The sequence below is a fragment of the Calypte anna genome, chromosome 4A (genome assembly GCF_003957555.1).
Source record: "Calypte anna isolate BGI_N300 chromosome 4A, bCalAnn1_v1.p, whole genome shotgun sequence".
In the NCBI taxonomy this organism is placed as follows: Eukaryota; Metazoa; Chordata; class Aves; order Apodiformes; family Trochilidae; genus Calypte; species Calypte anna.
Window position 1 is genome coordinate 26,697,490 of NC_044248.1, and position 24,198 is coordinate 26,721,687.

The 24,198-nt window shown below is 35.6% G+C and overlaps 1 protein-coding gene across 3 annotated transcripts in view; it reads left to right on the forward strand.

Annotated features, from left to right (window-relative positions):
• GLRA3 (glycine receptor alpha 3) overlaps positions 1-24,198 on the forward strand; it is a 74,569-nt gene that overhangs the window by 45,602 nt on the left and 4,769 nt on the right. Inside the window, exons 6-8 of one of the 3 annotated variants that reach the window (XM_030449908.1) lie at positions 10,604-10,741; positions 17,367-17,581; positions 19,489-19,635. In XM_030449908.1, coding sequence (XP_030305768.1) covers positions 10,604-10,741; positions 17,367-17,581; positions 19,489-19,635 — 500 coding nt within the window. Of the gene's footprint in view, positions 1-10,603; positions 10,742-17,366; positions 17,582-19,488; positions 19,645-24,198 lie in introns of all 3 variants that reach the window. The other 2 variants (XM_030449909.1, XM_008502518.2) reach the window with 2 other exon arrangements.

Here is a 24,198-nt window from a genome sequence, read left to right on the forward strand (position 1 = left end):
TGTAGATGTACTGTATTTTCCTGCAGAATATTTTTCACTAAGTCTTGGTTTTAATCTTTCAGTTCAGCAAGGTAAATTCCCTGCTGCACATCCATGTGGTGGTGAGAGGCAACAGTCACAAAGAGCTGAACAAAATACAAATGAGTGCTTCAAAATCTTCTAGTTACAGATCAAATTTGTTTCCATAAGGAATTTACAAGCAGTAAAGCTTTCCCCATATCAGCTTGTTTATCTCTATTTTATTCATAAGTCCAGGTAAATAAATTGAGAGTATGGGAAAAGTAGCAAGCCTGAGGCAGAAAGGTTGCAGCATGTGGGAGCTCCAGCTATACCCACATGTCTGACAGCAGAATAACCATTTTAGTTCACAAGAACAAGGCAGTAGTTCCCTGAAACTGAGAGAAATTATTCTGGGACAGATCCAGAGACAGACACAGGGATGTCACTTCCAAGCTCCTAGACCTTCAAGAGCAGGAAGTTGCATGCTCAAAACCAGTTTTTCTGTACAGGAGGTGCAGGAAGGGAAATGGACACCTTGGAGAAGTTACAGAAGATATCTACGAGACGAGAGAGTAACCAGGCAAAAAAAAAAAATGTTTTATACAAATCTGAACACTAACAATTTCCAAAACTTAAAAAAAAAATTAGAAATCTCAGAAAAAGAGCAGAAATGTTCAAATTCCAGAGTCTTTGGCTGATAACAGGCACCCAGTTCTCTTTAAAATTATAGAAGAATAAAGGAGGATGGCCACATTTAGCATTTTCCCAGGCTTAATATCAAATCTCTGGAGGTAAGAACTGATATAACCCTGAGATGCTGAATCCATCCAAGCATCTCTAATTTTTAGGCCACATTGTCATACTCCCCTGTGTCTGTCTGGCTTATACCTTTTGGTGCACAGTGAGACAATTTAAACAGGTGAACTGGAGCACTAACCCTAATAGTTAATGTGCTGCCTGAGGAAGTAGAAGACATGGAGTTGAAAAACTGAGAACATAATGGTATCATGGCCTAAGGAAAAGACCTGAGCATTAGGCTGTGTTATAAAACCCCAAATGGCTGCAGGAGCCAACCAGCAGCAGCAGCCATGCTTACAGATGTTACTTTTTTAAAGTGATCATTATTGCTGTTTTTCCCACTGAGTGCCAAGTTGGGTAGAACATTATAAACTTCAGAATTTACAAGGCCCATTTACTTCACAGTCTCTTTAAAATATATTTGATCTTGCAAGCCCTACTCCTGCATGTGTCTAAGTTAAATGGTTTCTAACAAGTCATTCATCTTTTTCTTACTAATCTTACCACCAGGTTGTAAAGGTTGACAGTTACTTATAAAGGACAGACTGTAGATTTTACCTCTGCTAGAAAATAATAATTTTTTTTACTACTAGATACTAATACTACATACTAGATACTGATGCTAAAGATGATGCTATGACATAGAAAGCTCTAAGAGGAAAATTCATGTATAACTTTTCTTCCCAAATTTTATTTTTGTTTTTAGCCAGCTCATGAAATGTTTTTTCCTAGGTCTAAGCAACTGGATTTGCCTTTACTTATATAATGAAATGCATGAAAAATATTTAAGTGGAAATGTCTTCTATTTTTAAAGGATTTCTTTCACCAAATGATTTTGTAGCAACTAGAGTGAGATGCTTTTGTATCTTAGAAAGGAAGTAAATGAAAATGCACATTTGAAATAATCCCTCCTACATTTCTATGCCTTACACCAGGGCAGCCTATAGGCATATAATTTTAGTTTTATTCTCCTTGAGTAAGATACAAATAAATGTCAGTTAGATACATATTTACTTCTGTGGCCTATCTCCCAGGAAAAAAGTGTTTGGGTTTTTTTCCATGCACTAGAGTTTGTTGTTTCTCTCAAGTTTCACTTTTTACCTCACAGTATTCCTTTATTCATATATTACATTTATAACTTCATGTGGCATTCAGTATTCTTGAATTTTCAAAGAGCAGTGAAAAGAATACACATTATGAAAGAAGAAATATACTATTAAAAGTAATATATGTAAGGGAGAAAGCACCTACTCACCTCATTTTATTTTGGTGCTTATTTTCTCTTTTAATAAATTAAATAATGTCCCTTTTCCCCCTTTTGATCTATAGAGGCTTTTTAGTATTTCTAAGCAATCACCTTTTTGCCTATTTTTAGAGAAGATTCAAGCCATACTACATGATGCTGTTACCTGAAGAATGTAATTTCTTTCCTCCAAGTCTCTGACTGGAGATTGTGCAAACAGACAGACGTGTAAGCAGGCTACAGCAGCACAGGCTACTGCATTACATAAATGACAGGCACACTGCTCCTTTCCTACAACAGCTCAAAGACACCATAAGAAAAAATAATAGAACTGGAGCATATTTCTTCTCTGACAGAGAACCTCAGGTGTCTACGTCAGTGACAGTAATTATGGACACCAGGTCAATGTCTGTCTGTGCCCAACCAGGTGAAACCCATGCAGATTCCTTCTATTTTGGTAGCATGAAAGTTGTACAACAACTCATGGTTTCTGCTCTGCAGACAGATGACTCAACCACATAGATTTTTAGTCTCCAGCTCCCAACCTATGCAGAATGAGAGGGCAATTGTAATTGCACAGGTACTGTTGAACCCACAGACACTAACATAAAATGACATCTGAAAATCTATAGGCTTCAGGAAGGAATACTAGGTTTGAGGGATGTGGTAAAAAGCTGGACCTGAAATGTTATTCTTCTCTGAAATTCAGGCTAAGAAGGATAAAGCTGTAACTCTCAAGGGAGAGACTTAGAGGGCACTGCAAGAGGCAGATACTTTGCAAAGCAGCTCAGAAGTACACAATAAAATAATGTTTTCTTGGAGCTCCAGCATAAATTTAGCCTTGAAATGCAACACAGCAGCTTTCTGAAGCTATTTTTAGTATGAAATGTATATTAGAAGAATTTATTCTAACATCAAGCCAAAACCAGATTCATTGGCTCTGTCAGATCTTTTGCCTGTGCTGCATGGAATTTAGGACACAACTCAAACCTCTGCCATATGCTTTGGAAGAATAATGTGCAGGCACCCTATCCTGGAGGATACACACTTGTGACACTAACAGAAGAGTAGTGAGCTATCTCTGGTCTGTTTGACTGTAGTACTTGCCTCAGATGGATTCCTAAACAACTGCTTGGTTTGCTGAATAAATCCAATGTTACTCTTGGACCTGTACCTCACTAACCATCCAAGAAATGAGAATAGAATTTAGATAAATCATGTGGATTAAGAGAACGATAAAATAAATTCTTTAGTTGAACAAAGCTGTGATGTACAAAAAATGCTGGATATTTATTCAGATCAGCTGAATTATGAATTATTTCATTAATGTGTTTGTTTATTCATCAAAAGGAAAATATTTTAATACCACTGTAAGTATTGTAAAATTGTGCAAGGGAAGCATGGCCTTCCTTGGAATAAAACAGAACAAGAGAAAATTTACAAAATATATTGGTATTCAGCGGGACTATGTTTGCTCAAAAATTTTATTCTTCATGGGTTGGAATGAAAGTAAAGAATTTTGCAAACAAAGCTCAATCAGCAGAAGTGAAAGAGCAAGTATCTTGGAGCTGTTGAGACAATTGTGGTTCAGAAGCATGGAGTCTCTGAAAGTACAGGGGAATTGCCTGCCCAGAATTACAAATCTTGTTTTTCTGTAATGGTGTAGTCCTTAGACAACCCAGAGGTAGTATATTAACACTTTCAAGACACCTCAATAATTCTTGAAGACAAGCTTGTTGGATGGCCACTGTCTTGCCTATGACATTATGGACTTTTAATACCTACAGCTGATACTGAATTAGCTAAAATAAAATCTTTACATAGTATGCATGTATACAACTGATATAAAAAGTTTCATTCCAATAAGTTATATCAAGTAATGTAGACCAACGTGAGTTGAATCAAACCCTATTTGTTTAAGGTAGGCCTTGTTCCTCCTTTTTGAAATTGGATGAATGAAATACATTGTTTTATAATAATCTAAGAAACCCCACAGATAGAGTTCACTTTTTTTTTTCCCCTTTCAGGGATTTCAGTCCAGTGTTGATAACAACTTGTAAATATAATTTTTGAAAATATAAGATTTTCTGGGAAAGATGACTGAGACTAAGGGAAAAGTTTGGTTTTCCTTATCCAGACACTATAGTTCCTCAGGCTACTTAAAAAATATTTCAGCAGGATCAGGCTCTTTTTCCCTACAACTTTTTCTGAAACCTAAACATACTGAAAATTTTCACTCCAGTTACGCAATCTTCAGAGCTGTTTATAAGCTAGATTTAGTATTTCTGTGTTGTCTGTGTTCTGCCAAAGATTTCTGTATAGATTAAATCAATTAAACAGACTATCATGGTAGTTTCATTTTATTTGATATTTAGATATTCAAAACCCTGCATAAAGTATTCCAAACACAAGTCCTGACAACCACTCTTCATCCACTGCCTTATCTTTTCCACACTCTGTAAGTGTGACAAAGTTTTACTTTGACTTTTTCACACCAGTCAGCAGTTTTGTGACAGATGATTTTCTAAAGAGAAACTTCAAGGCCAAATCAAACTTTCATAGTTGTTTCAGGCCTGATAATTCTAAATTCTACTTAGTTTGCCAGTTCATATTCATCTCAGGTGTAGGTCTGTCTGACAGTAAATAATTCATCAGCTAATTATCTGGAATTACTTTAGGTTCCTAAGAACTGTCTCTTTAAACAGTGTGGTTTGCTGACATGGTACAGTGCAATACAAACACAAAGCTCTTGAGTTTGCCTAAGAAATACTCCCTTTGGCAACCTTCTCTTCCTGGGATGATAGCCAATTGTATGGTTTTACATTACAGTTGTGCAAGAGCTCAGATTTTAGGTTAAAAGAGACAGTATTAATGTAACCTAACCAGTCCTGTAACTTCTGAACCCTGCTGTTCAGTATAAAAGTGTATTTTTTCTGTCCTTTCTTTCCAGATCTGTAATGGATTTTCTTGGATTTTCTGTGATTAATATCTTTATAGAATTAAATAAGGGCAAATACCTTGACAGTAGCCAGAAAATAAAAAATACATTGCAAACTGTACTTCAGCCACAGCAGCCGAAGTGTATCCCATAACACAGAAAATTTGGTATTTCCACTGTCTTTCTCAATCTTCATGAATTTGCACCCTGCAAACCCAGAATTGAGCACACTGAACTTCAGTGACAGAAATCTACTAATCCACCTGACCTAGCTTAGTTCAGTCTTGCCCTAAACTATACTATGTGACTGCCTCCATTCCTTTCAGCTGTTTCTATTGTAAAGAAGCCTCACTTTTCCTGCCATCAATTAAAAAGTGAGCTGCACCCTTGTATGCTACCAGCCTGTATAAAGCCAGTGATCGACTGTCACGAAAATGTTGCCACTAGGACTTTTCTCCATAACACTATTTCCCTATTGCCAGTAATAAAAATATCTGGTAGTGATTTATACTAGTCACCAGCAGCACTGCATAGTCAAAAAAAAAAGGAAAATTCCTTTTTAGTGAGAGGCTAAGTCTCATCTTGGGCTGCAGTAAATGCAAGTAAGAGATATTTATGTTCTGCTCACAGCACAGCAGCAAGAGAGATAATATATTGAGTGAACAGCAAGAATCTTTATGTAATACAAATAAGCATTATGTAGCAAAATTTAGCCTGAAAGACTAAAGGCAGATTCACAGTTCTTCCAGACAGACTAGGATTGCCTTCAGAAATGAACATCACATTTCCTATGGAAAGCAGAATACAACAAAAGCAAAGCAAAAAAGAGACAACTTCTTACACTCAGGTCTTATCCCAAGTCTGTCTACTACAGGATAAGCTCCATTAATGCATAAGCAGAGTTAAAAACACTTAAAGTTATGTGTAGTTGATGAAAGCACTCATCTGATTTAGCTTTGAGTCACCCTTTTGTAGGATCTAGGATCCAGGAGCTCAGTATAAGGCCACTGAAATTACTTCCCTAGAAAAAATACAGAACCCTCCTGATAGAAATGACAGAGGCATAGGAAATGCAATTATGTATCACCTTTTCTATTTTGCAAATCTAAAAAATATAGGAATAAACTGCAAAACTCATCACCATATTAACATTTGGCATGGCTTTCTGTGCCATAGCACATGTAAGGAGTTAAATCAGAAACAGGTATCATAGGGGATATGGTGGGAATCATAACTTAAAAATATGTATGGGACATGATACCACAATCTGTGACATTGCTGTGAGCTGGTTCCTCTATTTCCTTAAATTCTGCCAACTTTTCTGCCAGAGTTTCTGTGGATTAACTGCATGGGCCTAGCAGCACAATAAAGACACTATTATCTTCCTTATCTTTGAAAATCCATAAAGACAAATGTCTTGTTTTTTATAACTGCTACATATTTCTTCCATACCAGACACTGAATATATTTAACAATATAGCACATATCACTCAGAATCACTCAGAATTTCAAGCCCAGTTTGCTTAGAAGATGGTCTGATCATGTAATCCATTCTTTCCCGCTCCATTTGCATGGGGACAAACACGTTTCTCAAGTATTTTATTACATAAGCCACCTGGAAAATACATACATTGTAGCTCTAATTTTTGACAGCAGACCAATATCAAGAAAAGGTATTTAAACTCTTAAAATTTATGTTACTGAAGATTTTCTTCAGATTATTTTGAAGAAATTGACATTTATTAGTCACGTAACACAAGCAGATCAGTAGGAGCCAAAAGCTCAGTTAGACTTCAGGTTTAGTATTTCTGAATTTAGTTTAGGATATTTTGCCTTATTTTAATTATCATTTTTATTTCATTTAAAAAATCATGCACTAGATTGACAATGTAATATATTTACCAGTCATTGGAAGAATAATCCATTCTTAAGATATTCTGAACTGGTTTCACATAGATCTACCGAACAAATCATCCCTTTCTGCCAGTGGTGCCATTAATCAAGAATATCAAAGTAAAATCAAGATGTGTCTCATGGAATGTTACCATTTGGGTAATACTGCATTCAGCACAATTATTTTTAATAGCAGTTGTGTCTCAGGAGCTCCCAGCTTTAATCATGAGCTTGATCAGTTAGACTGACTACCTCTGCATAAACCTGGAACCAAAATAGCATGATTGCTCTCTTCTGTCATCTGCCTTTTCCCTGATAATTAGTTACCACTAACTTTACATAGACAATGAAATAATTTACTTGTTTTCATTTTTATTCTTATAAAACTCATTTTAGTAGTGGATGACCACGTGTATTTTTTCATCTAGATGAGTAAGGTAAATGCTTTTTAGGAGAGACCTTCTTTGTTGCAGCATCTAATAATATTGCAAACTTAGTCCTCAGGACTGCAAATACAAATGCATGAATGATGTATATAGTTCCACTGAATTCAAGCAGTGGCATTAGGATTTTTTAAATATCCACATAATTCTAATGCTGTAAACTTTTATGACTGACAATTTCAGGACCTTAATTTTTAAAAGTAGCACCGTGCTCTTGAGGTTTCAAAATTTTCATTAGCAAAGCACAATAAACTTCTTCTACTTGCTGTGCACTTAACCTCGCTGGCTCCCACCAACATCTCTAAGCAATGTGCTGCCTTATCTGTATCAGAATCATAAGTGTCCACTTTGTTGCTGAGCCTGAACTTTAAAGTAACTTCAAAATCTCCCACAATGTCTTCTCATGATGCTGGGACCTAAACACTTCAAATAAGGACACTAATGACATTAATCAGAAGAGCTCCCAAAATTAAGGTGCTGGAGAACTAATTTTTAGGCTCATTGCATCTGCAATACCATAAGCCATATTACAGTATGGTAACCACTGACTGCTGAAAGGGCCATTTCTATAGAAATGCCTTTTTCCCCTTACACACAGTGCACATAATATCACAAGCATTCTGAGTGTTAAGTGCTGTACTATTTGGCAGGTTTTCTTCATAAAATTAAGAATGAAAAATAGTTTTCTTTTTCAAGATATTAAGGAATACCAGTTAGCTCTATTAATCTTGCTGTTCCTCCTGAAAAAAAAATCTAACCAAGAGCAACGGGCAGTTCATCCCATTTGTGCATAGAATATTCTGGGATGAGCCTAGGACATGAGTTGCAGTTTGTTCTTGCAAAGTCTCTGACTGTGCTTTATTTCTCCAGCTGACTACATACTTTTTACTGTAGTCTGTCTTCCTTTTCTTCATGACAAGAATGAATGATGCAGAAGTTGGGAATAAATAAATAAATTATTAATTTGGAACTGTACTAAATATGAAAATATTTTCAGTTGCAAAATCAATAACATCTTTCCTAACATCTTTCCTAACATCACTCACTTAGAAAAATTTGGAAACATGTTTATGTTCTCAAGTAGTTCAACAGGCTTAAATGATTTATCTCATGTCCATTAAATTATTCTATATTTTAAGATAGCTTTACTATCTTAAATATTTCACAAAAAATGATTTCACAAAACTGAAGTTACAGTAACGAATGCTAAAGCTATATTGGGGGATTTAAAATGTAAACATGATAAAAATTAACTATTACCTCAGCATTTTGAATACAGTGCTATTATTTTTAATAGATTGTCCTATAGGGAATTAGTGGGCAAGGTAGATAACCAAAATTAAAAGCACAGATTAGAGATGTATGAATGTGATTTAGTGAAATAAATTTTGACACAGCAGTTGTTTCTTGTCAGTTCAATGAGTTTTACCCAGGAGATATTACTTCTGGCCATAATCTACATGCTTCAAATGATAATCTGCTTAACACAACTGCTTTTTTTTATGAATTCATGCAAATTTTATAAACCTATACTTTTGATTTTTAAGCATTTGTGGCATTTATTAGTGATTTTTAAAACTGTGTTTTATAGAATGTCATACATTTGAGAAGACAGAAAAATAATTGTTTCCTTGTGCAATTCCTTGTGCCTCTTCTGACTCGAGTAATGACTGATTTCAATGAAATATATAAAAGGATACGGTCTCATTTTTAGCATATTTGTCTAGACACAAAAGAATACGAAAGCAAACCAACAGTCCTAAGTGCCTGCATGAAGGTACTCCCATATAGAAACATAAAGAATCTACAAGCAAGAAGTGTTAAAAACAATTTTAAATTTATAATCACCAGTTCTTTGCTAACAGGGGCAGTCAACATAGAGCAGAAAGGATGAAGTGTGTTTAATATTTGAGACCAGTATGTGAGGGCATAAGGACTGAACAGCCTCTTTAGATGTATTCAAAGAGTAATGAAGTCACTGAGTATAACAGGGGAGAGATTTATGCCCCCATACCAAAGAGGTTATTTCCTACACTAGAATTCAAAATTTCAGTATTTGTGGGCAGACAGTTACTCTTAGGAAGTTCTGAACTATAAACCTTGTACAGTAATTTGTTACTGGAAGGATAAAAGATATTCCCAGTTATCTAGGTTATTCTTAATATTTCATAAATTAAGGACTAGAGCAGAAATAAAATATTTCAAAGAAACAAAATAGATGAATGAAAGCTAGATATAAATTTACTCCCTTTGGCCCAGCTATTACAAGAGTGAAAACCATCTAGATTTAGATTTCAGTCTTTAAATCTCATTTTACCAAAATCTATTAGATTCTGAAAAAGTTTTAATGAAACCTGAATGAGAGAAGGAAGCCTTTTTTTCCTTTTAGTTGTCATAACCACATAGAAATTATTCCGGAAAAAATGGAATAGAATGCCAGGACAAGTCAATATAACACATATTCAGAGGAAGGAGTTATTTTCACCAGTGATATCCCATTGAACTATTCAGCTGAGAGGGAGAAAGAGAAGGAAAAACTACTCGCTCTTTACACAGTCTATCCCTTGATTAATACTTCACAGCTTTTGCTGTTCTATATAATCTTATACACACATGCATGAGGTACAGATAACTGCAGGAATCTGAATATTAAAGCTGAATGCTTTTTAAAATCATAATACATCACAGTCAGCTAACATGACAATAAGATTACAGTCAATTGCTTTCTTTTATTGGGTATCAGCTTCAGAGAACAGCATGTTTTCAATTCAACTAATACCTCCTTCCTACAGAAACTTTTATTCATTGTTCTCCTAGAGGAAGAATTTGTACCTAACAATTTAAATTGACATAAAACAATAAATGCCATTTTGACAGTCCACAAATTCACCTGAAATTAAAGAAGAAAGAGAATGGAGAGTGAAGGTCTTATTGTATCCTTTATGGGCTGAGGGTAAGAGTTTCCCAAGCACCCAAGAGATTTGGATGCTTAGCTCACTTTGATGCTTTTGTTAATTCTGTAAATAGAATATGTGACTACTAAGATTTCACAAAGGATGCATAAGATTGGCTTTTGTTTTCTATTTCAGTACAGTTTACAATGGCAGGTAAAAATTTCTCCTTAAAAGGTACAAGCAGATTCCCTGTATTTTCGCCATTTTATGATGTTTACTTGAGTGACCACTATTTGGCATTTCCCTGCTTTTTGAAGTTTGCAGTTGAATTAGAGTATATTTGCATGTTTTTTGTTTGGGTTTTTTGTTGGTTTTTTTGTTTTTGCTTTTTTAGTTGGATACACAATGAATGATCTCATTTTTGAATGGCAAGAAAAGGGAGCAGTTCAAGTAGCAGAAGGTCTCACTCTGCCACAGTTTCTGTTGAAAGAAGAAAAGGATTTATGTTACTGCACCAAGCATTACAATACAGGTAGGAAAGCATACTAGTGATTAAAGGTGGAAAGGCATTTAACATTTATTGCTATTCTGGAGAGTTGTTGGGTTGTTTTTTTTAAATATTCTCACTGAACTCACAAGAATATTAAAACACACAGGCTGACCAGACTTCAACATAAGATGAAATAATTCAGAAGCAGCCAGGAGCTTTGTTTTTACAGTGGTGTCGTGGCCACATCTTCACTGTGGGATCTGAAACTGCTGAAATCCAAAAGTGCACTAAGTATGGCCTGGCTCAAGGGACATAGGGTTGCAGAGTCAGTTATCTCTGCTCTAGTTCATAAAGCAAGATGGAAAATTGTAAAGCATCCTTACTGTGCACTGGCCAAGCATCATGGCCTTTCTGAGTTGAAGCCTTTGCAGAACTATGATGTTTAGCTCATCATCTCTGGGATTATTCAAAAAAGAGGGGGTTTAACACTATTAATGTAGTTATTTTAATTGTAAAAAGTTATCTAGATAACTGGACAAATTTAATAATCTTAAAAAAAACCTACCATGTATCAAAGGCTAAGAATGCACAGCTTACATGTTCTCATGGGAAAAAAAAAACAAAACTGGAATTCCTTAACTCTAATCTATATCTCTTTCATTTCTGTTTTCCAATACGATTCTTAATTCTGAAGTTTAAAACAATCCGCGTTAGTTAGATTCTGGTGAAATGACAGAAGGGATAAAATTCAATAGCTGGCATTTATAAGGAAGGTCCCATTACAAGTAAAATTAAGGAAATGTGCTTTTCAGTGCTGAGTTTTATCACAGTTGCCACGGTCCCAAAGGAAGGGGAAAGTTCTCCAATAATCTGCATTTAGATTTTAGAGATAATGAAAGATTTTTAAGTATTCCCTGAAATAAGTAGGAAATACACATGCACTTTCACTGTTCAAATACTAATATCTGGATAATCAATAAAAAAATTGCAGGGGTGGAGATACATACCCTATAGCAGGGTAATTTTTTCATTCAAACAATTTAATTATAATAATGGCATTAATATTTTTTTCTTTTTACGACAAGCAAGAAAAATTTTTTTTGTCATTTTTCTTTGTCTTCTTTGAGATATATAGGCACCCTCTCCCTTTTTTGTACTCTCCTGGTTTTATCCCATTTCAGCATGTATCTGTAACAGTACTGTTATATATTATACTATTATATCATATTTGGAAAATATGATGCATCACAAATCTCTAACTGAGGAATTAAAAAATTACTGGTGTACTTAATGTGGTATTGAATAGAAATTTCAGAATTTCTGGTGATTCCTGAACCTCTCTCCAACTATCTCATCCAAAGTTTGTGCCTGTACTTAAAGCAATAATTAGGACATTCGATTTGTCCATAAAAAGTCAAGCCATTTACTGATGCAGAAAATCTGGAAGCCTGGACACAGGCCATCACAATATGCTTTGAAAGACCTCAGCAAAGAAGAAGACAAGTGCACAGCTGTGGGAGCTGCCTGTGATGGGCAGGGGGAAAGCAACGTGATGCTGAGGGGCATCGTCACCAAGCCGCAGGGAATGTCCTCACCAGAGAAAGCAGCAGAGTGGTCTGCTTTGAGTTACAGCCCTAAAATCACAGGTGCAAATCTGGAAGAACTTTGGCAGGGCAAACCAAAAGAAAAGATAGTCTTACTCACGCAAGACTACATTTATTGTGACATTCTTGTTTCCAAGATAACAACAGTATTTTCTGCGGAGTATAATTTGGTTTTCATTCAAGTCCTCAGTATAATTTCATCAAACAGGGATTTGGTTTGGTTTCTAGGAGGGTGGAAGTAGCTTTCAGTTCTCTGTTACAAGCAGTATTACTAGATACCATATGCAGGCTAAAAAAAAACCTTAAAATTTTATTAAAATTCAGCAACTTACAGTTTCTTTTCCTCCATTATGTCTTGGATACGTGACCAGTTTTGTGCTTTCTAAACGCTCGTGCAATGAGATACTGTAGGTAGCTATTCCTATAGGATACTTCACAAGAAAAACAAAAAAAAAACATTTTTCAAAACTAGCAATAAAGCCTGTTTCTCTGGCCAGTGACAAAGTAGATAGATTGAATTCTCAAAAGCAACTTCAGCTGTATGCAGTAAGTGATCAAAGAAGAGTTTTCAATTTAAATTTAAATAGTTACAACCAGGGTGGAAAAGTCTTTCAAGACATCCTTGCAAAACAGAAAAGAATGCCAAAAGTCTCCCTATGAAACAAATTAACAAGTTTCAAGACAGTATGTGGAAACTGATCATTGCATGTCTCATCGGTGTTTCATGTCAAATTGAAAATGGATCCTTCTAAACACAGGGACAAACCAGTTTCAGCAACAGTACTGGAAAATGGTTCATCAAGTCTGTTCTGAAGTGTTGTAACAACCTTTCTTATCACTTCTGATTGGGTCCACTGGCATATCCACAGTAATAAATTTGGGAAGTGAAGTAGAATTATAGCAACCAGCAAAATCACATTATGAAAACCACTCATTACAAGGGTGGTCTCTGGCTTTACTGTGCCCTCACTCACTTCCTATGTGCATGCATTGCTCCCTTGGGTGTTTATGCAACACCAGCTTTAACTGTGATCAAAGGTAGTTTCAATCACAGCTCCAAAAACCCCACTATACAGTAGCATGAATTTTTACAGAAAAGCATTTTACAGAATAGCAATGTTACTAACCAAAAATAAATAGCTTCCTATTTGAGGTTTGGTTTTTGAGTTGCCATTTTTGTTGGGGTTTTTTGAGCTGTTTTTTTCTTTAATCCAATTTGTCTGAGGACACTTGGAGCTAATACCCTCACTTTCCCAAAAGACCAGAACAACCTTTGCCAGGTTGATTCCATCCTATATACTAGATAACCTAAAATATTAGGGTTCGCAAATGTAGGGGACTTAACAAAAGCTTTGATTAATTGCATGATGAATGATTTGGTATCAGAACAATATTAATCAAAATGTCATCTGTCTGGGGCCATAATGCACACATGCATAAAGGACCAGCTTTCTACTACCTAGGACACTGAAGTGTCTCAACTCAGGATGAGACAAAAGGCAGAATCAGCCTTAGAGAAGGGCTGGAAAAATACAGCAAAGAGAAAGACTATGATGGTCTGCAATTAGATCATATTAGGTTGCAGCTGAACAGCAATCTAAAAGCATCACACAAATTACTGTCGTTGCATATTGTCCATACACATCCTGACAGATGTGTAGGAATCCAAACATAAAATACCCACTTCCCAGATCTAACTCACATATTCTGCAGGGCCCCATGAAGATTTATTCAGATTTGCCTAACTTGTTTGGTTCAGTTCTGCTAAGCTTTGAACTGTTTTCCATTCAGCTAGTATACAATTCTTATTTTAGAGTTTAATGTAATTTCATTAAACTATATATTCTTTCAGCTAACAGTCCTCTCACATTCTTAAAACATCTCACAGCAGATCCGATACTACCATTATCAAAGGCTTTTCTTACAAGCAAACTACAACTTACTAATATCTCAAGCCGTATCAAGAACCCACCCCGTAGCAGATATATCTCCATTCTGCATGGATCAGCATCTGAATCTCTGCACCTTTAGTTCTTTTTTATACTCTATTAATTTTATGTTTTGTAACATTATAATTTTTATTTCATAATTATTTAATTATAACGATTATTTTTATCTTTAATAACTATATCTTAGGCACCCTGCTTCCTTGGCTTGGTTTCCTAAGATGATTTTCATTTTTGAAAGCATTCTATGTAGCTTCAGAAACAAATACTCAGTCTTTCTGTGAGTGGCAAACAAGGAGGGTTTGCCCCAAGGGATACCTTAAAAGTTGCCAAACGGGTACAAATATATTGAAGTTCTACCAGCTACTGCCTCTGGATCAGTTTGAGTCAGATGAAACTTAAAAAATGGACTCTTTATGGCCTGAAAGCTTTGACTTATGCTTAATTCCCCTTGTACATGCCACAATGCTGGCAGCACCTTTAAATCATGCAGGCATACTCTTACTTGAGTAACTCACTGCTTAAACAGCACCTGCAGCACCTTCTACAGTCAGAGGATGCTGTGCAGTGTGAAGGTGTGATGAGGTAGAAAACTGGTTTTCTTAGGTTATTCACAGCTGGCCACAGCAGCAACAATCAAAACAAGGACATAGACACTACCTTCCACCAAAAGTCACTTATAATTTCTGGAGCATATGGACTGACTGGAAAATATTTTTTTTTCCACTGTAATATTTATTTCAGTGTGGACATTGCATAGAAATGACAGCCCAGCAGATTTGACATTGCTACTAAAGAATGTGTGTAAGAGAGAAAACTGCACCATCACGTGCATATGTATTAGTAAATTTGTTTCCTGTGTGTTGGTACAGCATTCAGCAAGGCAGCCCTTTTGGTGCCTTTATCACAGCTGAATGCCTGGCTAGGTCAGACTTACAAAGAGCATTACCTGTGTTTCAGGAAAAAAAAATAATGTATTTTAGCAAGCCCTCAATAATTCGTCTTTTTTTCATTACAAAATCTGTATGTTTTATGGATTGTGCACACATCTGTACTCAGCTCTGGTCTGAAAGTAGCATCAGGCATTAGCCTGTTACTCAGCCTCAGCAAAACCCCATTATCACAAAGGTTTCTTGTGCTCCTCCAAGCCATTCTCTGTGGCATTTACAGTGCATATCAGAATGAGTGAGAGCTTAACTTTTATGCACTGCAAATGAATGATTAGAGCAATGCTCTTAGATGCTTGTCTATCTCCTTCCCCAGATGGAGTGACTCCAAGGGTATGTCTCTTCTGATCCATTCCAGAAAAGAGGCTGACAGCTGGATGCTGGCTTCAGCTGGGAAACAACAGCACAACTTCTGCTGGCTGCCTCCTAGCTGATGATCACATCTGCTGGTGCAAATGTGGTTTTTTTCCATGCTGCTTCATTAGCCAAGTTTATGCAGGCGGTTCTGACCTCAGCCAGGAAAGACAAAAACACCAACACTTCTGCACTTAGACCAGCAACTCCTGGAACAAAAAAGAAATCTCTAGTGTAAGGACCATCTTGAAGTAAGAATATGATTCTGACAAAGTCCAGCCAGTAAAGAATTCCTAGTTACATGTACTGCTAAGTGAAAATATGTGTCATATAAGTATCCTTTCAAAGGAGGATATCCCTTGATTGAAGCAGAAATTAATTCATAATAATTCAACTGGCAGATACAAAACTCCTAAGAAATATTATGTCATTTTTAAATTTAACATCATAACCTCCATCTTTCTAAATAATATTTTAGTGCCTCAGGAGCATAAAAACTCCATACAGGGGCATTTCTTATGACACTACAGAATAACATAATGGCCTATTAAGAGAATTATTAGTAATATAATGAAGTTCAGAAGTTCTTTCCAATCATATCATATGCCTAGAATAAAAATATATTTCACTTTGATTTTATCTGAAGCTCATTTTTGTATGCCTAGTTATGTCACAGCATAAACCACAATATGCTAAATTAGTATAGGATAAACTCATAAATAAGTCCATTACATAAATTTTGTTAGTATGATAGATACTAAAACACTATTAATGTGGAAAGACTTGCTCGAAAACAGAATTCTCAGAAATAAAAATGTATTAGCAAAATCTGTATAAAAATACTGGAAAATACAGCAAAAAAATTCTCATGCCACTTACAAAATCACCAACTACATGTTAAATTTAGAACTAGAAAATGCTTTCATTCGAGTGAGGAAGAAATCTGTGCTTTTCTTATTGTTGGTAACTGTTTCACATTTACACTATTTACAGTAACAGTATTGCCTTCAGCACCATTCATATGTGACTAATATGAGCACCGAGAAGAATTTAAAAAATCTAGCAAGACCAGATCTAGATCTTTGAAATGATCTACAGTTTACAGAGTGATAAAAAACTATTTTTATAAGTGAAAAATAATGGCTTATGACATTTTTACAAGTAAACAATAGTTTAGTTAAATTAGTGGAAGTTGCTTGCTCAGTACTTGCAAAAATCAGGCCATTTAATCAGCTACCTAAAGTTGCCTATTCTCAAATCCTCGATTTCTGTTTGAATCACAATCACTTTTGAATATGAACAATCTGAATAGGGATAAAAGGAGAGATTTAGCAAAGTCTCCTATTGATAACCCACCCTGATCTTATTATATTTTTTTTTATATTCATCTCACAAAAAATTAAATAAATTTAAGCTTAAAACTGAACCCAAAGATAAACGAGATTTTACACAATGGAGGAGCAAACCTCTTGTCTGCATACAGCAGGATGACCAAGTATAAAGTGGGATAACAAGTGTGATCACACAGAGGAAATTCCCTATGTCATAACAAATTGTGGTTTGGTTCTTATAAGGAGATCTCCAGAAGTTACTGAATTGTTAAATTTTCATTTTTTCTGTTCCTTTCCTTTCCAGCAGATACTCCTGTTATACTGGAGACCATGCATATTAAAAATCACTGAAAAGCAATCAAAACATCCATCTTTCATTAGAGCACAAATATATTTGGCAGTGTAAATTCTTTAAGTGTGCACAAGATGTTGACAATAAAGAACATTCTATTTCTACTGAATATTTTCTTCTTTGTTACAATAAGGAAAGTTCACATGTATTGAAGTCCGATTTCACCTTGAGAGGCAGATGGGGTACTACCTCATCCAGATGTACATCCCGAGTCTCTTGATCGTCATCCTCTCCTGGGTGTCATTTTGGATCAACATGGATGCAGCTCCAGCCAGAGTGGCTTTAGGTATAACAACGGTACTGACCATGACAACACAAAGCTCAGGGTCACGAGCATCTCTTCCAAAGGTAAGCAAAATTTCCTTTTTTTTGTACCACATTAGTGGCACAATCCTATAATGCTATGTTACATATAAACACCTTCAGACAACATTGTAATATGCATTTAAATTATTAGCATTTAATCAACCATGTTCTAAAGGAGATAAATAACAGAAATATTTAAGGGTTTATGGAGTCACCAATCAAATATATCCTACTTATCTCCTGTCACAGCTATTTAGCTAGCCACTTATCTACCAAATTTCATAAACCTTTCATTAAGCAATGTTATTCAGTACCACATAAATTCTGCTTTGAAATTGATTAATTCATCCTTTTCTATATCCTATTGCCTGATAACAGATATAACTAATCTTTTAAAGATCATAGATTTTAACCTATTCTCAATAAAATGCCTTTCCCAAAACCTGCCTACATTGTGGATTAAATCACTAGTTACAAATATTTTCACTAAAATGTAGAAAAAAGTGAAGCTGAATAGCTCCAAAAAAGTTGTATGAGTGGTTCACTACACAGTGTAAGTACTTAAATGTACATTTCTGTGACCAACTATTTAAGTTTTCTGATTTGTCTTTGCTGAAAATATATATATATTTTAAGTGTTATTCCTTGACCATCTTCACGTGCCATTGAATATATTATATATGTGTGTATATATATATATATAAAATGCATATATTAAAAATAAACAAAGTCAGCTTCTGTACTGTTTTTACCATGATATTTTTAGGTTGGATAATTAAATTTTTTTTCTAAGTAAAGCAGATACCCCTAGCAGAGGTGAGTGGGGTTTGTGTCTCAAATTGATGGGTCAACAAATAAGAAAATGGAATGCCATAAAAACTCTGAAAAGCAAGGCCATAAGATGTTACCAAAGAGAGGTACAGATACTTTTTGTCACATTTTTGAGGCTGGAAGCTAGGTACATTGGCTTATGTGAAAAAGCTCTTGTAAATCTGTACACAGAGAAGGAAGAGGATCTACTTTCCTAGTTCAGATGATGTCCTGCAGCTGTTTGGCAATGAAACATTGTAACAGCATCCACGCTGTAATTTGCTTTCAGTACTTCCACTGTGTCAAAATTACGCGACTAATTAGAACTTGTATCTTTGATTTATCATGCTTATATTAGCAGAGAATTAACATATCAGAGTTCTCCACCTATCTTGCTCCTAAATTCTGTTCCAGGAACTCTAAATTAGATCTATTATATTACAGGAATTCCTACTCATCCTACTATAAGCTGTCCTCTGGTTCCTTACCACCATTCAGAGATCTCTGTGGCACAAATAAAGAAAATGCTTGTGTTTCTTATGGATTATTTGGGTTGTGATAAATTGCACAAGCACACTGTAAGAAGCTATTATTGACATAAGCCGTAAACACATTTTGTGAAAGACTACATTTTTAAGAAGATGTTTGTAGCGAGATGAACCTTTCTTAGGGATCGGCGCCTCAAGGTCTTAACCAGGTGTCACAATAGGGACTTGTGAGCGGTGCTCTAAGTCTATGGCTCACAGAGTGGAACTAGCCTAGATCGGTCCTGTGGCTCGAAGAGCTACTGACCTCTCTGATGCCTAGCCCAAGAGTGAGCTAACTAGTGGGTGTGAGCCTCACCTTTTATTGGCCCCCTGGTCCTGCTCATGCTCAGTAGGGGGCCTGCCCTAACCAGGCACAGGTGGACTTGATACGAGCTCACACCCACTCCTTGGCAATCAGAGGCACCTGGTTGCCTTGTTACTCTACAGATGTTTAACTCTTACAGATTGCATGGTTGACCCTCTCCATACTCTCATATCAAGTTCTGTTTCCTGGATGTGGAGATATTAATGCACTTTCTCCTGATGTGAAATAATAAGCTTCAAATCTGTGATTTTCAACACATTGAGTATTCTGCTCAATTCTCTTCACAGGTGTCGTATGTCAAAGCAATTGACATCTGGATGGCTGTGTGTCTGCTCTTCGTATTTTCTGCACTTTTGGAATACGCAGCTGTAAACTTTGTGTCAAGGCAGCATAAGGAACTTCTGCGATTCCGCCGCAAGAGGAAGAAGAACAAGGTAAAAGTAATAGTATGCAAAACTTTGAAAAAGTCTGAGATTGATTTATGCTAGGATAAAGGGTTAATTTGGTAAACAAACTGCAAATTAAAGTGGTAATATAAATAAAATGGCAGCACAGAATGAAATTCACTACAGGCAGAGGGTCACGACAAGGACTAGGCACTGCATAAATCCAACCTGAGTTCTCAAAAGAGGGATTAAGAGGGATTTAAATGGGGCATGGGCCATGTGGGAGCCAGCTGCACAACCATGAATTTCACTCTGTTAGAGGAGTCAGATTATACTTCAGTGGATGAATGTTACTGGTACTTGCATCAGTTTGAACTGAATTGAGATTCAACAAATAATGAAATTCCACAAAAGCTGAAAAGCTGTGTTTCATGTAAATATTTAAAAAAAAAAAAATTTCAATTAATATTATTGGTGGTAGAGCAAACATTTTATTTTAAAAGACTCAGAGGGGTTATTATTTTTTTCTCCCTCTAACATATTTATTTAGTGGAAAATATTCATAAAATTGGTAAGAAACTTTAATATGGCAATGGCTATAATTACTTATTTGTAGCTGGAGCTATCTAGACTATGGTGAAATAAGTATCTACCAATATGCAAAATTAAATAGCTAAGGATACAATACTGAATTCTGAAATCCACAGTTAAATTAAGCAATAAGCAAAATTTCTTACCATATGTAACTCCTACTTCAGATTTTTAAAGTGTAAATATTTCCCCAACTTACTCATTAACTGAATGCCCACCACTGATATCATGAAGACTCTTTCCTCTTTCAGTCACTGTCTAGATTATTACTATGGATGCAAGTCTGACCATAGCAACATGACTCACTCCAACCATCTTTCATTCCTGAAGACTGGCATCAATTTGCTGCTTATATCGTAAGACGCAGACATTTTACAGGTTGCTTCCCTTTAACTTAGAAGATACTGAAAAGATGCAAAGCCTACTTAAGCAGCCTCTGCTAGCAAGAACTGGAGGAACTCTGCTAGCAAGGCAGGCTGGACAGTCAAATGAAAATGACATTTCATATACTGCCCTGTTCCTATTTGTTAAGTCTTAGACTTCTTCAGGTGCAGTCTCACATACTGTAGCCTAGAGTATAATACAGCAGCATGTACCTGCTTTTGACATTTGTTCCAGAGAAAAATATGCTTTTTTTTCTTTTTCTGATGACAGTAGCAGAAAAAAACCCCTCTTTTGGAGATACACAGAAAGAAAGCAGCATTTGCATGACAGGTTGTTGTGTTGTTTTTTTTAAATATGGAATATGGCAACTCTCTAAAAGGTTCCTAATGGTTTGGAATGGGGCCAACATGAAGTGCAGAGATGAGTTCCTAGACAGGGGGCAAGTGAGCTAGAAAAAAATTTGCAATGTATCCAATACAAACAGCTCTGCTGAGTGATATATTACACAACTATACTTTTAGTCCATTCTCTTTATACTATGCAATGTAGTGCACTCTGCATTTCAGGCAAGTTTACCATATTCAACTTTAAGGATATATTTTCACTTCCTGAAATATATGCCACTTACTATAACCACAGGGTTAGAAACTGGATGGTGATATTATTTTCCTTCCTCATAATTAAACAAAATCTCTTTCCAGCCCCCTCTTAGCCAGACTTCAAGGTCAACAAAGATTTCTTCAGCAAACACAATCAATCAAATTTCAGCTTAGAGTTATTTGAGGAAGGATCCACAACATACAAAGCAGTCCTAAGAGCAGATCACCTAGCAAAGTAGTATAAATATGAATTGTCTCACTGACTTGAGTGTTTTGGTGTATCAGTGCTTGACATCATGGTATTTTTGAATTCACACTTCCTTATTCTAATTTTTTCACTTCATAAGATAGTCTTCCAGCTTCAGATAGGTTCCCATGAAATTAGAGAATTAGTTTTAGAGACTGCAAAGTCTATAATAAATTATCAAGTACTCCTCTTAGATTCTGAAGAATGAAGACGTGTTTCAATGCTTTTCTTCATAACATACCCATTATGGGCATTAACTATATTCAGGGCTACATGGCTTTCCCTTCCCTTTATTTATATGTTTCATCATGAGACATGTTTCTTAGCTTAAATTTTTAAAAAATGCTTTGTTTCTCTGCTAACATTGACAAATAGACAATTTTCAGAAAGGGTTGATTTAACTGAACATTTCTTCAATGACTCCAATTCTCTGCAGAGCCAGAGGTCCTGGGCAGAGCTAATTTTTGAGAATAGAACTTCTCAAACCCTAGTGACAGTTCAGCTAATAACTTCTCCTCAAAATTTTATGAAACCATTACTTGCCCAAAAGGACTTGAAATGTTACAGCATAGAGATTTTATCTCTTAAAAAAAATCTGGATCCTAAACACTCTGGTATAGAAATAAGAATTAATGTCTTCTGGATTAAAGAAAATCAGTTAATAACTAAACTTCCTTACTGTAAATGCTATTATTTATTCATCATAGTTTGTAACTTGAAACATATGCCCTAGGATCATGAGTCAAATCACCTTGTGTTTCCTTCTTCTTTTGCTTTTTCAGTCAGTTACTACAGGGCATAATTGTAAAATTGTACCTGCTTGTTATCCATTTGGACCAGGTAACACAGCTAGTAGCTCTCAGGAATTAGATAGTATTTCAAAACTGCCATGTGTAAAAAAATGTTTATTTGACCAGAGTCAAATGAAGTCAAAGATGTTAGTTTAAAACACTGCATTTAAAATAAACTTCAGGGGTTTCCTTGAACATTAATCTACTAGGACATAAATACTGAATAGAGCAGCAGTTTTCACTTTGAAAAGAAAGAGGATTTAGAGAAATAAAGGCTAGGATAAGGTTTTAGACTTTTTCATCCTCTGTGGTTACCATCTTCGGACATTTTACTGGGACCAGGTTTTTCTACCAGGTAAATTCCAATCAGTGAATACAGAATATTGGGCATTGGCATTTTACCTGCACAGGTATAGCAAAATTCCTACTGATTCAGCTGTTTTGCAGAAGTCCAAATATACATAGTTTTAGAAATGTTTCACTTCAGGGATATATTGACACATAAGAACATGTATGAATAATATCTAACTGCAATAGCACAGCTATAGAATATATCAAGTCTATTTTCTTTATAGAAAGACAGCTTTTCTTCATTAAAAAGACATGCTTGCTGCAAGAAATATTTGCTTTTATTAGGTAACCCTGGCACTAGTCAGACAACTGAACTGCAGTGCTGGAACACCACTAGGACACCAGTGACTCCTTTTTCCTGACCCAAGCAGCAGAACCTAAGTTAAACCTAAGTAGCAGATCAGTTAGATCTAATTCATCCCAGTCATAAAAATTCCAAAGTTCTTCTGCAGTCTATTCCAATGACTTAGGAAGTTTTTCACTCATGTCCGTTTTGGCCTGTCATGGCTTGTCCAGACAGAGCACAGATTCCTTTTGTAGCCATATGCACATTTCCATTCAGTTTTCTTTTCTTTGAATATTCCCAGTTGTTAAAGTCTTTTCTTTGCTCATTCACATCTTCCTTCCCTGGAAATTATCTTAATACAACCATATCATTCCTCCAAACTGTGTTTGCAACATGAAGCCTACCCAGTAACAGCTGACAGCAGCCAAAGGATCACATCACACAAAATATTTGTGTATTTATGCAAACCAGATGCTATTTTCCTTTTTAACAACACCCTGGTATTCACTTATGTCAAGATTGTGACTTTTCATAACCCCTGGTCTTTCTCCAGAGCTTCTGCAGAGCCATTAACTTTCCATCTTATATTTGTGAAGTTGATTATTCCTGGCTGAATGTAGTACCTTGTTTTTTAACCTCTCCTGTAGTTTTCTGACTCTGTCCAAATAATTTAAATAAATTTTAACTCTAAATATATCCTCAAACAATCTTTCAGTTTTTCCCAGGTTGGATTCTATTGTAAACTTTATCAAAATATGGTTATTCCCTTTCAATACTGGCTGAAAACAGGGGAGAACTGAAATCTCTCTTGGATAAAGCCCCTGAGGTAATGTGTGTAGCAAACAAAATAAGAACTCCTGAGATTTATGAAAAATTATATGCAAGGTTACACAAATTGTAATTATATAAAGAGCTGAATCATGACCTTCTGGCATCCAAAGCTCATCTATCCTTGCCATTTTCCTTATGCTTTCTCCACCTACACTCACTGTCTCTTTTTTACAGCACCTAATACATATGCAGCCTCACTTCACAGGTAACAGTAACCACGGCATCGAAGTGATTCTTAGGTATAGATGCACCCTCTAGCTACCATTTTTGTGGTTGTAATTATGGACCTCACTCAGTGATTCCAAATAAATGACAGGCAAATTTCTTTTCAGAGGCCCAATCCAATTCACACAGAATTAACAAAATTGTCTGGAATTACCCTATAAATAAATTTATAAACAAAAACTTCTATTGCAACATGATATGCAACTTACTCATTGCTGTTTCCAATAAGCATCACAATAGGTACAGTAAGTTTTTCAAAAAGGGTCTAACTCTTTATAATTACACAAATAGCATACTGAGACCAGA